This window comes from Symphodus melops, assembly GCF_947650265.1.
Source record: "Symphodus melops genome assembly, chromosome: 21".
Classification (NCBI taxonomy): domain Eukaryota; kingdom Metazoa; phylum Chordata; class Actinopteri; order Labriformes; family Labridae; genus Symphodus; species Symphodus melops.
The window spans coordinates 8523409-8538671 of record NC_136711.1 but is presented as its reverse complement, the minus strand read 5'-3'; the positions used below and the strand labels follow the sequence as shown (position 1 = coordinate 8538671).

The 15263-nt window shown below is 38.7% G+C and overlaps 1 protein-coding gene across 1 annotated transcript in view; it reads right to left on the bottom strand.

The window, feature by feature from the left end:
* Window positions 1-1171: 1171 nt before the first annotated feature.
* The window catches only part of itga3b (integrin, alpha 3b), a 28563-nt gene continuing 14471 nt past the window's right edge, over window positions 1172-15263 (bottom strand). Inside the window, exons 2-26 of the mRNA XM_079333877.1 lie at window positions 13730-13857; window positions 12398-12480; window positions 11448-11697; window positions 11156-11254; window positions 10765-10966; window positions 10070-10263; window positions 9165-9253; window positions 8932-9068; window positions 8609-8695; window positions 8453-8520; window positions 8033-8175; window positions 7690-7836; window positions 7481-7578; window positions 6372-6540; window positions 6116-6190; window positions 5950-6029; window positions 5666-5743; window positions 5449-5551; window positions 4940-5116; window positions 3136-3270; window positions 2551-2664; window positions 2171-2269; window positions 1955-2080; window positions 1659-1813; window positions 1172-1298 (exon numbers count right to left, since the gene is read on the bottom strand). Coding sequence (XP_079190003.1) covers window positions 1703-1813; window positions 1955-2080; window positions 2171-2269; window positions 2551-2664; window positions 3136-3270; window positions 4940-5116; window positions 5449-5551; window positions 5666-5743; window positions 5950-6029; window positions 6116-6190; window positions 6372-6540; window positions 7481-7578; window positions 7690-7836; window positions 8033-8175; window positions 8453-8520; window positions 8609-8695; window positions 8932-9068; window positions 9165-9253; window positions 10070-10263; window positions 10765-10966; window positions 11156-11254; window positions 11448-11697; window positions 12398-12480; window positions 13730-13857 — 2992 coding nt within the window. The 3' untranslated portion in view covers window positions 1172-1298; window positions 1659-1702. The remainder of the gene's footprint in view (window positions 1299-1658; window positions 1814-1954; window positions 2081-2170; window positions 2270-2550; window positions 2665-3135; window positions 3271-4939; window positions 5117-5448; window positions 5552-5665; window positions 5744-5949; window positions 6030-6115; window positions 6191-6371; window positions 6541-7480; window positions 7579-7689; window positions 7837-8032; window positions 8176-8452; window positions 8521-8608; window positions 8696-8931; window positions 9069-9164; window positions 9254-10069; window positions 10264-10764; window positions 10967-11155; window positions 11255-11447; window positions 11698-12397; window positions 12481-13729; window positions 13858-15263) is intronic.

Sequence of the window (15263 nt, the reverse complement as noted above, 5' to 3'; positions counted from 1 at the left end):
TAAGGCAACACTTGGTTCCATCAGAGACTGTCTCCTGGTCCAGACTAGTTTCAGAGCTGCTGGTGGACCTCAGTGGGGCCATGAGGGCTTGGAAACATTCCAAGTGTTGCCTAACTGTGTCGCATGAAAAAAAACCCAAAGCTGCAGGATAGTTAAACAACTATCACACAAGAATTCATTCAAAGAGCCAAATCTGAATGTCAATATCTACAATTACATCTTCTGTCCATTTCTATAGTGTAGACAAACGCATCTTTTACTCCAGTGTCATGACTCCCTGTATTTGATTTTTTTTTACATATTTCCAGATGGTTTCGTAATTGTAATAACAGAAGACGTAATGTAGAAGTGTAATAAATAAGAATCAAGTGTGCGCCCATTATCTCATCAGCATGTTAGCTAATTCCATATATGGAAAATAAGCTATTGCTTTTCAGCTGAATGCAGGGTGCTTAAAAGTGTAGAATTTAACAACTAGTACCGCTTTTTTTTCTTTCTTCGTACCTCTTGGTGTTTATTCCCTTTGATCAAGGAAATAGGGAAAAATTCAAAGCCCATTTTCAAACTCCGTGCATAGTCAATGTCCATATAACGTTTGTCCAAATAAAATGACATAGACATTCACATAAAGATGGATGCTGCTCATATTTTAAGCAGCCTGAATACAACTGATGTAGGTCTAAAATCCTCACACAGAATTCAACCACTAACCACAAAGTGATGCTTGGTGACAGAAAAGGCAAGACATACACAATGACGGAATGTAACAAAAGACTCATTCCCTGATTAGAGAGGAAAACGGAGGAAAAAAACCCTCAACTCTGCTCAGAGGACTCAGAAAAACAAACAGTTTGGTACATAAAAGCCTGCAACATTATAGAAAACTTTAGCCTTGAAGGCAACCCAGGTCCACTGTACAAGACTGCATTCATTAAAAATACTTACAAATTACAATCTCTGAAGCACATGTTCAGTATATTGCACTGAAAAAGTTTGTAAAATCTACTTAAAGTGAAAAAAAAAATCTCTATCCACAGTCACTGCACTGCAGTCCATGTGGCCTAACAGATCTCAATGTTCTGTGTTTGGCCCGCATCAAACCAGCATGACATTTAACGGTCCAAAGTAAGGCCTCAGTAGTAACGCTGCATCTCTGTCCAGTTGGTGATCCAATACTTTTTCTGTGGCTCCTCAGGCTGAAATCCCAGATTGAACTGGTAGCGCTCAGCCCTGCAAATTCTCACCCCGCGGTGCTTTGGCATTATCCGGTAGTAGATGGCTCGCTTGAAGAATCCAAGCTATCAGAGAAAGAGAGAGAGAGAGCAGAGAATGAGGAGACATTAAAGAGGATAAACTCTTAAAAGGGAGCAGAGTTAAGATTTACGATTGATGGAGAGGAAGATTCAGGTGGAGGAAAGTCAAGTAAAGTAGAAGAGACACCCACACTGAGGAATAAAGAGAAGAACAAAGTTATAGAGAGATATCAGAAATGCAATGCTTATTAGCCCGCTAGCCTGAAACAGGGAAACAAGCAGTGTTAGGTGTGAATGCAGACATAAAAGAAAAGAAAAAGTGTTAAGATGGTTGAACTACACCCCAAGCTGAGTGCTGTAATTAAAAGCATCCATAAGAGAGTCCACTTGTAGGGATGTTTTTACCCATCAGCCCTACTGGTTTGTGCTTTAGGGGACCCACAGGGGCCTCAGTAGTCATCAGTCAGCCTCTCTGTCTCAGAGGGCTGGATCTTCATCTCAGCCTTCTGGGCCTTGGCCTCATACATCACCCTCTTGCTGGCACGTTGGAAGAAGCCACACTGGAAGGAGGGTGCATGGAGGAAGGAGGGTGAGTCAAAGGTAAGATAATGAGGTGATAAAAAACAAACAAAAAAAAAAACATGTGGAGAGATTTAGTTTACAGTTTCTGCAATCAGTGCTGTAATGATTGACAGTCTCACCTTCCACAGTATAATAATGATTATTCCCAGTAGTAGAATTCCCGCCACAGCTGCAGAGATAATGATCCATAGTGGGAGCTCGTATGGCACCTCCACCCTCTCCACTGGTTCTATTTCTACTGAAAACTACAACAGATGCAAACAGTTCAGTCAAATCCTCTTCATCAACATTTTATTTATCTCTGTCATTATTATTGTCATAATCATATATAGTACCATGTGGATCTGACTGTCCATGCTTAAGGTAGGTTTTTCTGTGATGAGCTTCAGTGTGGCTTGACCTTTGACCGTCACTCTCAAAGCATTGGCATAGTCCTGTACATGCAGATATACACACACACAAAATATTTTTAGGATTAAACAAAAAACTTTTTTAGCTGTGTCTTTACCTCCTCTCAAAATTTCAGCCCTGTATCACTATCTGCTGAGTCCAAAATCAAGCTGCAGACATGTCAGACATGTTCATGTTGTTTTGCCCAAAGTATGACACTACTTGGGAATATCCTGTACATGTTAAAAATCATTGTACAGTTTTATGAAAGGAAAATTCAAGGGAAAGTAACATGTTTGTGTGTGTCTGTTGCTGATATGCTGACCTCCAGCATAGTGCTGTTCCATAAACGGGAGCGGACCTCAATCTTTGCTTTATTTGTCATGTTGAGCAGAGGACAGGTAAATGTCACACATCTTGCTGTTCCCTTTGAGCAATCCTACAACACAGGGAAAAAGCAAGTTTTGCAAAGTGTGTTATCAGCGTCTGTGGTAGAGTCGGGGCCAAAACAAAGACAGTTTAAAGTAATGCTACATCTGGAAAAGATTCATTGGCTTACACATTCAGCATGTTTTATTCTGCACTCTTAGATGAGCTAAAGTACGATGATGCAAACTGGTTCAGGCCACACTATTGATAAAGTGCTAGAGATGTATATGGGTCATTAATTATCTTACCGCCTACAATATATAAGCAAATCTTAAAAAGCTGGCTCTGACATGTAGAACAGATATACATTGTCCCCAGAAGAAGAATCTTTTTGTCTCTGATTAGCTCAAACAGCAGGCTGACAATTGCGATTAGGAGTAAAAAGTCTTGTTAATTGCTTCATATATCACTTTGCTATACAGTAACGATGTATGTATGTGCTCTTCAAAAATCAGATGGTCTTCGGACAGGTTTTTCTTACCAACAGATAGGTCTCTTTGCGAGGAGTATGCAGTGTGATGGCTGCCTGTGGCTCTATAACATGTGGCTGCATTGAATCAGCAGTATCATCCACCACAATCTGCCGTTTAATACGCCTTCGTTCCTTCTCTGACAACTGTAAGACAAGAAAGAGAGAAGGGAGGATGAAAGAAGGAAGCGGAGGAGACCGAGACATGACATCAGAGGGCTCGTGATAATTACTGGTTTTGATAAAGACATTACCAAATTCTTCTCAGAATAGCAGTTTCATTCATTTCTACCGTCTATATCCAGATCGCACGCATTGTGACTTTCTATTTCGAGCTCTGTGAGGTTTGAGTGTGGCAACATGGATGTATTTTCCAAAGTATATTTCTGAACAGCTGTGGCTTGGCTTTAAGACCATTTTCACACAACTTTTCTGCCACTGACAGTTACTCATAGTTTTCAGAGAGCTCCAATTTACTCTCATGTCAGGAGGAGTTACAATACCTTTAATAAGGCTGTGAACTAAACAATACACTCAACGAGTGGTTTAGTGAATAGCACTCTACAAAGTTCCCTTTAAATTATATTAGGGTATATATGTGAATATTGATTGTGACTATTGTGACTTACATGCTAACCACAAGTTTAAAATTGTAATTTTTTTAATACTCTCATGTCTCAACTTTGCGTTAAGTGCTAGCAAGCATGTTAGCATACTGGCATGAACATTTTATTCAGAATTTTCAGTCTGTCAGTTAAGTTTAAATTTGTCATTTGTCAACATTTTGTTTGTGGCTTTTAAATTGCTTACTTGCTGAATCTAAGACTAAGAATTTAATGCTGAATCCAAGACAGTGCAGTTGAGAGACCGCTCTAAGGTAAGCGCAAAATTATCTCTGGTGTAGTTGGTGAACATGTAGCCTAATGTGTGATAAAGATAACAGTAAGGTGGGGGCGCAGGTGGCACAGTGGTACCGCGTGCGTCCCTATGCATTGAGGCCAGAGTCCTCGTGCGGATGGCCCGTGTCCGTGCCCGGCCGTGACTTTTAAACCAAGTGCTAAAAATGTCCCCAATTTTCGCTTTAGAAATCTGGTCACCCAGCATTAGCATACCAGTTCAAATTTGTAATAGTCTGTGGTCACCTGTTAGCTGGTCTGTCATTTGGGTTAGAAAGTGTTACTTGTCTAACTATTCCCACATGTTACCACCATCTTTTTCCCTGCAGGCATTTGAGCTTTCTGGCAAATAAGGAAATGTTTAAATCACGTTGACATTATTGCAAAAAAACTTTCTGGCATTAGCAGGTTAGCTAATTGTCATTGTCTGTCTCAAATGCCAACAGCCTTGCAGAGTTACTAGCAGGCTATATAATCACTGTGTATGTTTTTTTTTCTATTTATGAAAGCCTCGTCCTCTATCTCTATGGAAACTTATGTTTGGTTTTTCAGACAGTAATGGGACATTTTCCGATGTGCGTATGTGTGTGGGCTGTCAAAATAATGAAAGAACCAAAAAATCTTTGCATTGTTGACAGTAAAAAGAGTTAGGAAAGATTAGATGAGAAAGCATGAAATGTATCAAAGGTCAAAGACTGAATATAGATACAGGATGTTTTCATGTGGTTCATAACTGGCTGAATCACTGGTATTGTTTTTTTTTTTTTATAACTGAGTTTACTTTCAGCATCTGTTGTATCTATTTTGGGTTCACAGGTAACAGTTTTGCTGTTTCAGGGTGTATATAATACATTTTTCCAATTGTGGGAAAGAGGCTCATTTTAAAGCTTATATTTCCAAAGCCTAAAAAACAGCCTTACAGTTAGATTAAGCAGGTTTACAACTTCTCCTGGAGGGTTACATTCCACCTCTGATTCCCCTTTGACAACAATCTTGGTCAGGTACAGCAGCCACTTCCCGTTGGTGACTTCAAAGGGCCACTCAAACTCCACTGCAAGGGTCCCCATGTCTCCAAGGGGCTGTCCCATCATGTCCACCTGGTAGTAAAAAAGAAGCAAGAAATGAAATAAAAGGTGTGAAAAAAAGAACATGGTAAAAAACAACAACAACAACAACAACAAAAAACAGACAGCACTTTGACTGTGCCTCTGCAATTCATAAATAGCATCCACCCCAGGTCTTGCATATACCACAAACCATGGCACACATAACAGTCCCTTCCCCCGCAATATTAAACTTACTGAAGAATAAAAGCTTGGTTTCAAAGACAGGGTGTGGTGAAGGAAATGTGGGTGAGTAGCATACATATTATAGATGCCATATACAATCCTGGAGGTCTAATATAGTCTGAGCGGTGAAGGTGACTCACGTTAAAGGTGAACTCCACCAGACTGCCCACGTCACTGGTGTTGACCATGGCTGACTCGCCCATCACTGTGCCGCCGAACTGTGAGCGCACCACAGAGCTCGCTCTGGTCAGGGTGACGGATAATGGGATGTGACATTAACAATGGTTGTATAAATGGCATTTCTGTGCTCTTTACTGTATATACAATGGGTCATGAGTTGTTAGATAATGGACTCACATGGAGAAGGAGGGGAAGATAGTGTTTTCAATCAGCAGGCCTACAGGCACAGGCCTCAGGTCACTCTGTTCACTGACACTGTAGAAACAACTCATATTACATGTGTGTCAGAATGTTGTTTTGTAATTCTTTTAGAGCATTAATGACAACTCACAATTAAAATACAACTTCAACTTTTAGTCTAAATCTAAAGATTACCTTCAGGGACACATATTGTGCTATATATACCACTCAAGCTATAAAAGTTAAATTATAATGATGATGTTTATGTGTTAAGTTCTTACGTGGATAGAAGCAGCTGAGATTCAATTTTCTGTGTATGCAGACCGATCCCAGACGTCTCAAGCCTGATTGCTAGTGACACCTGATTAAAAGGATGGAAAGTGTCAAACAAGAGGGAAAAAGGCCAAGACCTGTGGGATAAAAGCTACTTAATGTGTCTTAAATTACCTTTTCATTGCCTCTAAGTGGATTTCCCAGCTCACAAATAACTGTGCCCTTCCAACGACATTCTACATCAATTTCCTAAAACACATAATCAGCATACTTACAAAAATGACAAAAGGATTAGTGGAGAAAGGATGTAAAGCTACTAAAATATGTAAATACAAAACAAGGAAAAATATAACAGATGTGATTCACCAAGCAAGAAAAATAACTAAAAAAAAGCAATTCTCAGTAATTTGCTGCCCTCTACTGGACATACCGGAGACCTGACCCCTGAGTATTTGAGTGCGTCAGGGATGGTGATGTTAAGCATGGCCTGGTGTGCATCTTCAGCCAGCCTTCTTCCGTCAGGAGTGTTGGTCACTTCCACCATCAGTCTTATTATCTTTATACGGCTGTCAAACTGGAAGACCTGTAATTTACCCTGCCTGAACATGGACAATATGTATTATTTATCAATTTTTGTATCTTTATTTCTGTCAAACTTTTTTATTCTTGCTAATTTCCTGGTGTATCAGCTTGAACTACAAAAAGAATTTGCATTGGTTTTAGTATATAACCTTTACATAGTGCTAAAAGTCTAAGAGAAACACTTTATATATCGGCAGTAAAGGAATAGTTTGACATTTTTTACTGCTTAGTGGTGGTGGTGTTTGGCTATTATCATCTTTGACATTCTTTACTCCTTAATAAAAAGCAGAAAGAAATGTCAAAGATGATAATAGCCAAACACCACTCACGTCTGTACACTACATATGAAGCCACAGATGGAATACAGTAGATTAGCTTAGCATTAAGATAAGGGTAAATTCGTAGCCTGACAGGTTGGCTGTAAGGACTTACTTTACAATAATATGTAACAAAAATGAGTAGTTATTAAACCATACTCCAGGCACAAGGCTGAATATGAGGCTAACTTTAACAGTCATTAAGGTTAGCATTTTAGAAATGGAGAGTAAAATATCCTTTTTGGTCTGTCATGTTTACTCAAATATACTTAGTTAACATTTTGCTAGTTCACAGACAGATGACAGCTAATAACATTCATATGTCTGAATGCTATTATGAAGCTTCTACCAGTAAACAGTAGCCTGTATTATATGTATATTATATGTGGTAAGGAGATCTGGCTAGCTGTTTCCACAGGTTTTAAATATTTCAGCTAAGCTATGCTACTCTTAAGATAGCTTCAAATTTAATTAAAATAAACTAGATATAACTCTTGCCTGAAAATCAAACATTTCCCTAAATGTTAAACTTTTCTTGAATAAATCAGATATTTCTGATTTCAAACATGTTGTTTAAGTGACTAGTGGTTAAAGATCTTATAAAGCAAAATCAATTCAATATTTAGAGAATTTATTTTACCTGGGGTAAGGCTTGTCAGCTTTGTCAACAAACTGGGCAGTCAGTTGTAGGTTGCTGCTGCACTTGTTGTCTGAGCCACATGCCTTATGAAAATGAATCTAAAGGAAATGGGAAACGTAATTTTATATAAAAAAAAATGTATTGCAAACTTTCATGCATATAACTGCTGTCGATAGTTGGCCTATGAATGCAGACTATGCACTACATACCTCCGTTCTTTGAGACAGTTTCTGCTCCTGGCTTAGGATTGGAAAGGAGTCCAGGTTCTCAAGGGAAGATGGGGATTTTGGTTTTTGTTCATGCAAGGACAGGTTGAAGGAAAATACTACGGGCTCAAGTTTGTCCCTCACAGATGCCTGTAGAGTAATCCAAGAACCTTATATTAGTCTTTACAAGAAAAATATGGACAACAATTGTTAAGAACCTACACACACACGCGCACACACACATACACACACACACACACACACACACAGACACACACACACACACACACACACACACACACACACACACACACACACACTAAGTTATACTGATATCACTCCTTACCAATACATACAATGCCAGTGTCTGACACTTAAATTTTGAAGATGGCACATTCAGTGTATCTGTATATGTGTCATCGTTGTTGTCCACAAAACGAACACGAGAGCTTCTTCTCTCCACGTCGGCCTCAACTGTGTACCTCACCTCTTAACAAAGAAAAACACATACTGTCATTATAAGCACTGCAGGGAGATTATGTTTTGCTTTGTAAGGTGACCTTGAGAGTTTTGAAAGGTGCCTTTAAATAAATTATGCATTATGCATTAACATCAACAGTGTGTGCCAGTAATGCACATAAGAAAACCAGCACTCTGCAGCTTTTTGATTAATTTAAAATTGGAATTATTATTTAAAAATACAATTCATGGTATGCCTTTAAAATAAAAAAATAAATAAAAAACAAAGTAAAGAGATATGTCCTACTTAAATTTTTCTTGAAGTCTTTGTTTCCATTGCTCAAAGTGAAAGACATACACAGAGTCGCGGTGATGCTGGAAAACACAAACAAAAATAAGGCCTTTTCCAAACAAACTAAAAATTGCAGTTTCAAAATGTGATATTCTGAGGAAGACATCTCACCATGGTGTGTTTTCTGGACATTGATTGGAGTCCACAATATTTGGCTGGACAGTAAAGTTCTTACTTAAGTGGATGACTGGACGAGCCCTAAAAAGAAATGGAAAGCGAAATCAGGTTTTAAAGGCTACCTCCAATCCAAACTGTTTGAAATACTACTTTTCAAAATGAGACATTAACATTTAGTACAAAAATCCTTCCTTCTATAACACAGTGATAAGATGAAAACTTTAATCCATACACAGCATCATTGCACTTATTGTAACTTTTAATTAAGCAAAAATAAAGAAAAGTCTTAACCCAACAATGCAGGGTTTTATACTGACCTGAGCAGGGCTATGCGGTCATCCAGCGAGCCGACTAAGATGTCAGGATAGCCATTCTCATCCATGTCCATCCCTCCATTGAGAGAGTAGCCGAAGGTCTTAAATCCTCCGTTCCCAACAGATTTACCCTCGATCACCTGCAGAGGGTAGCAATGGCATGTGGCAGATCAACATAACAAACCTTTGACACTTTAGGAAAAGGATTGAAGTTGATCCATAAAATCAGATGTTACCTGGCTTGGCTCTTGTGAGACTCCCTTTTTGCTTCCCATCCATATGTAGACCTTTCCTGTATCATGGAACGGAGCTCCGATAGCCAGGTCTGGACACATGAGCGATAGAACGAAAAAAATAAAGGCAATTTGAAAGGGCACGCTGCAAAAAAAACGTTAGGCCTATTTACATCTCTAGGTGGCAGCATAGCACTAGTTAATGATTTGTACACAGCCATTATTGTAGATTCAGAGCACAGTTTATGGCAAAACTTTACCAACTTGGGTGAATGGAGAATGAAAAGGCTTGAGAGAGGTCAAAATAGTTCCAGTAACTCTTGTCGTTTAAAGAACAACTTCATTAGACCATGGAGATAGGAGTTTAATAAAGTTATTATTTAAACAAATGATTCTGGAGCATTTTGACCCTCATAGATAGATTTTCTGAATTTTATTCAGCATTTAAAATAATTCACAATACAACAGCGTATTTTGTGTCCATACTAGAATATTGCCTCGCCAGTGCATTCTAGACAATCACACAATGTTAAAAAATGGGAATCCAACATATCTTTTCTATCACAGCAAGACAGAAAACAAATTCATAAAGGCATATACATAGTTTATACAAATACTAATAAACACAAGTTCCCAAATAAACATTTCACATCATTATTAAGTAAGTAAAACTTTGAATCTATTGTACTTTTAAAACACTCAGTTACAAAGTGCTTCACAAACACGGAAGTGAAAACATACAAGCATCAACAATCTGAAATAAATACAAATATTATGTTAGAAATACATCATTTTTTGTTGGTTTAACAAATGTAGCATTTGCACATAAGATTAAACTTTTACACAAGGCTTGTACTTTTCTACAAGGTTGCCCTTAGAGTAAAAGTTTGTGGTGTTCAAAGACTTACCTTGGAATCCGTCTTGGTTGATATCACCAATGGCAGCCACTGACAAACCAAAAGCAGAACCTGTTTGACCCTTCAGGACCACTGAGGCAGTCTTCTGGAAAGATCCATTTTCATTCATGAAGATGTACACAGCTCCTCCCTGATGCTTCTTCCGGTCAAAGTAAAATGGGGCACCAACGATTAGGTCATTCCAGCTGCAAAGGGAAAACACCCAAAATATTCTTCATGCATGCATACACATGTGGCTTGTGTCTTAAATGTATAAAGTGGTTAAGAGCCTTTGGACCCGACAAGGGTTCAGTCGTGCTTTAGACGCAGGATTTCATCACAAAGTCATCACCAACACCTTATCTCTGCTGCTGAAAGGACAGGTTTTCATCCGAGCTCATGTGTATATCAATGTTATGCATTCTCTACATATCCAAGCGGTACATAGTTACAGAGCATTCATGCACGAGGCAGCTCAAAGCACAAGATACAGACAATCCACTGGCACGTGTGAACAAAACACTTCTACCTACTACCTGTTCCTTTTTTATCCTTCCTAAATGTAATCCTTGTCTCTGTAAAATCTACTACTAGTCGATCAGGTATATCTTGTAGGGCCTAATATCAAAATGAGTATTAAATAAAATTAAAATGTAATAATGAAAAGGTTAAATAAAGAGTTTTCAGTGTGAAGTGCATACACATACTCATCATTGTTGAGGTCTGTGACAGCCAAGCTGCTCCCAAAATATGAGCCCACTTGTTCTCCCGGGATGATGAACGCCGGCTCAATTTTCTGTCTTTTTTCCCCGAACATTACAGAGCCTTTGGATTGATCCCTGGGAGACCCGGTCACCACAGTGTAATCACCATGACTCAGAAGCTTTTTCTCCTCGATAACTGAATAACCTGCAGGACGTAATATTCAGATATTGATTGTTAAATTGTCATTGTGCAGCCTTAAATTCAATACAAAACTAATTTAATTTGACACTTTTCTGAACAGAAAACTGTCTTTCAAACACATCATGCCATTTTTTGGGGTCCTCAGTGATTTTTAAATGATAATGATGAAATAACAAATACTTTTATATTTACCCATATAACTGTTTCGTCTATCTTGCTGTCCAATTTCACTTCCTATGGAGTCCCAGGCCTTTTCTGGATCTGGATCCCTCCATGTTACATGAACATTTCCTTTATAAAAAGATGAATGAGATATCAATGTCACAGCTCTTCCACATACAAGTTTCTCAGACAAAAATAATCCCAACTAGCATGAAGGAGACTTGCACAGGGTTTAACCAGGTCGATGAAACCAGCGTTTATTTCTCTTTCAAATGAAAATAGATATCCATTTTTTGTCAACATAAACCCTTTAGTGACCCACCTTGCCATAAGTAGCTGCCGGTAGCACCGATGTAGACGTCATTGTTCGTCATGCCTCCTGAGATGCCCATATTGCACATCCCCTCCAGCTCCATGCCAAAGTTTGGGTTGCAGACCTCATAACTGGAAGTTTGCCAGTCATCGTCGGGATCAAATGTTAGGTCGTTGCTCCTGACGTAGCACTTTCCAATCATCCGCCACTGCTCCTCTGTGCCGCTCGGGATTATCTTTACATAGCGATGCCCGCATGCCTGGGGAGAAGAAAGAGACCTTATCCAAAGATGTCATGGATAGTAGGATATAGGTCTAAAAAAAGAAGAAAAAAAAGTACTACAACTAAGATTAAAACAGAGCAACAATGATTTTAAAAATATGGCCAATGTCAGATTCAAGCTCACGGCAGCTGCGACGGAGTCTATAGTCTATCTGTACATGAAATATGTAATGTAGCTACTAAGTCATCAGTGCCCCTATTTTTTTAATAATAATTCAAGTTGCATAGGCACAAAAATAAGATGAGGCCTTTTTTGCTACTTTGGATTTTTTTAAAATCTACATGTAACGATGCAATTTCAGCATAATTCACTGAAATAATTTGAAAGATCATGAATAAAATAAAAATCTTCTTTATATTGGGTTAGTGCAATCAATAAACAATAATAAAATGTAAGATAACTAATTTATTGAAAATATTTGATTGGATTAAAAAAAATTATGCCAAAAAGTTAAGAGCGCCCTTGCAAATCAAGCAAAATCCCAATATTACCATGAGATAAGAAAACAAATAGGGGAGCTGTACTGATTTATTGAGCTAGAGAGAGAGAGACATGTTTATTTGTCTAATTATTATTATTATTATTATTATTATTAATAATACTACTAATAATAATAATAACAACAATAGGCCACCTGTGACACTAATTATTAAAGTAAAACAGAATGTCATCTCACCAGCATGCGTCCCCCCGGCTGGTCCCTCTGACTTGCCACGGTTACACCAAGCCACATGCCCTCCACCATCTCAGAGGGATTTGCTGTAGTTTACATGTAAGAGTTAAAAAGGTTACTATATGAAATGCGCTACAGAAAAAGATTGCTACACTTGACATTTAAAGTTTTTGATTTAAATGTAATTTCAAGAAAACATTTCAATTATTGTTGCATCTGTGTAATCAAACAAAAGATATTACAGATAATCAAACAAACCTGCGTTAAATCCAGGGTCCGCCATAACATATATGAAACATGATGGTATGATTATAATCACAGGGAAACTAACCCAAACAGTAAAGCTTCATTCAGGCTGGATCAAGCCCTGACACATATGAACCACAAATATGTGCTCTGTGACTGTGGCTATAGTCACTCCAACCTCAACATTAAAAGTGATGAGGAATCCTTTTATTACTGTTCTTACGTTTAGCCTCCGGAGGGCCTTTTCACCTGCAGGTAGGTGAGCAGTAAGTCTATCAGTTAATAACCTTTAATTAAGGAAGGACACACTTTCAGAGTTTCATATCCTGGAGCTCAGTGTGTGGGTGGAGTGTATTATGGGACATGCAGGGGATTATACAGAAAATGCTTCACACACATTCTTTGTCCTGTGAAAAAAAGAGGAAGCTAACTGATTAGCATCAGAGGGTTCTTTACTGTTGCTCACTTAGCTACAAGTTCTCTGAAGTAATTGCTGACTGTTAAGTGAAAACTTCAGAGAATTACCAAATGATGGTCAGTTTACTCATTATGTGAAGGACAAGAGTGTGGACACCCTTGTTTAACATTGCCTGTGGCTTTGGAGGAACATATTAAAAGACAGTAACCCTGACCAGTCACAGATGGTTTGGCTATTCCTTTTTGGGGAGCATATAATATATTTTTTCCAAGTCACATTTTGTCCAGTCTAGTTTGGGAAAAATCTGCAAAACTTATTTGAAATGCAGTCGACATTTAATTCTACAACAGTTTTACTTTTTTGTTTATTGTAACAAATTCCTGCCTTATCATGTTAGCATTGCCATTGTGAGGATGTTAGAGTGAGCCATTAGCATAAACGCAATACACCACTGTGCCTATATAAAGCCACGTAGAACAGTATAGATGTAGACTCTGCTCTTGTTTTCACATCACTGTTAATACCTCAGTCAGTCAGCATATTCCATTACTACCTCATCTGTGCATCTCAGGCTCACATTAACAAATAACCAGAGAAACAAATAAAACTGCAACCCCTGCATTCCTTAATGTCGAAACTATAGTCATTCTTGGGTGCTGCATCACACTTACTCTTGCTGACCAGGTCCATTCGGGTGCAGTCAGTGGAGTCCTTTGTGATGGGGCAGGAGTAGACGGCACCAGTTTCATTCACATTTTGTAGAGAATTGGCTTTCTCTTTGGGTGCTCCTGTGAGAAGCCTTGACACACACACACACACACACACACACACACACACACACACACACACACACACACACACACACACACACACACACAGACAGACAGACAGACAGACAGACAGACAGACAGACAGACAGACAGACAGACAGACAGACAGACAGACAGACAGACAGACAGACAGACAGACAGACAGACAGACAGACAGACAGACAGACAGAAAGAAAGAAAGAAAGAAAGAAAGAAAGGCACAGACAGATTAGGATGATAAGATTGTATCAGCTCAGCCACAGCGTTGGAGAGACAGTAACAACAACATAAAAAGTAGGGGGTTCAGGTAATCTTTCTGAGCAAAATACAGAAAAGTGAAGAGCTGTTCTGATACTCAAACCAGTATCTAAAATGCTTCAAAATCTGCCTATGATGTGCTCCCAGGTTTTCATTGTCAGCGCTTACTCTACTGTGTTAGAGTGGCAAAGGTCTACTTTGAAACACATCAGACCAAAGCAAATAGCAACAGTGCAGTGCAAGCAGTTAAAAAAGGGTTAGCTAAATGTCAGTGTTTTTCCATCACACATCTTTGGCTTCCATTTTTCTTTATACACAGTTAAGATTTCGTCATTAGAGTATTTCTCTAATGACGTCTTGGCAGTAAAGAGACTTCAAAACTGCAGCTAATGCTAGCTAAAGTAGTCAAAGGGTCAGAGCAGTCAGAGCGTGACCTGTGACAAGTCTGGACACCACACAGCCCCCTCTCCACACTCACACACACAAACACAAAGACACACAAATTAGTCTTGCAGTGAAAGACCTGATCTTTTTGTCCACTCCCTACATCAGCACCTTTAAACACGCCACACAACTTTGAAGTGGAGGGATTACTCCCTGCATGGCCTTTTGCTTGGACACTCTATTTACTGTCAGCACAAGATTTATTAGCTCCACTTTGTAGGCAGAAGGTGCAGACAGTCTTGTTTACAGTGTGTGTGACACATGACCCGCTGTAGGTAGGACACAATTGCATATAGTAGTGGAGTCCAAGTGCAGATTTTAACCTTGTTTTATTTAGTTCATTAAAACTCCATGAGATGCTGGTTTAACGCTGACATTTTGCTGGCAGTGGACACGGTGGAAAGTGTAAAATGATGAATAAACCAGTTAGTGTAGATTGTGGGCTTTTTAAGTGAAGGAACAGCTGCCTCCTTGACAGGCACTGATAGATTTGAAACTGAGACAAAAGACATAAACATATACCTTTGCAATAAAGTCATTGTGCCATGAATTTGAAAATTGTCTCATGAGTTGACCCTCTAACTGTAGGCTGGATTATTTTCTTTTTTAAGGAAAAATCATGCCAAAAGAATGAACCATTCCAAAATATCTTAATGAGGAGATATTATACCTCTTGTTCGCCTTTTCAAACAGT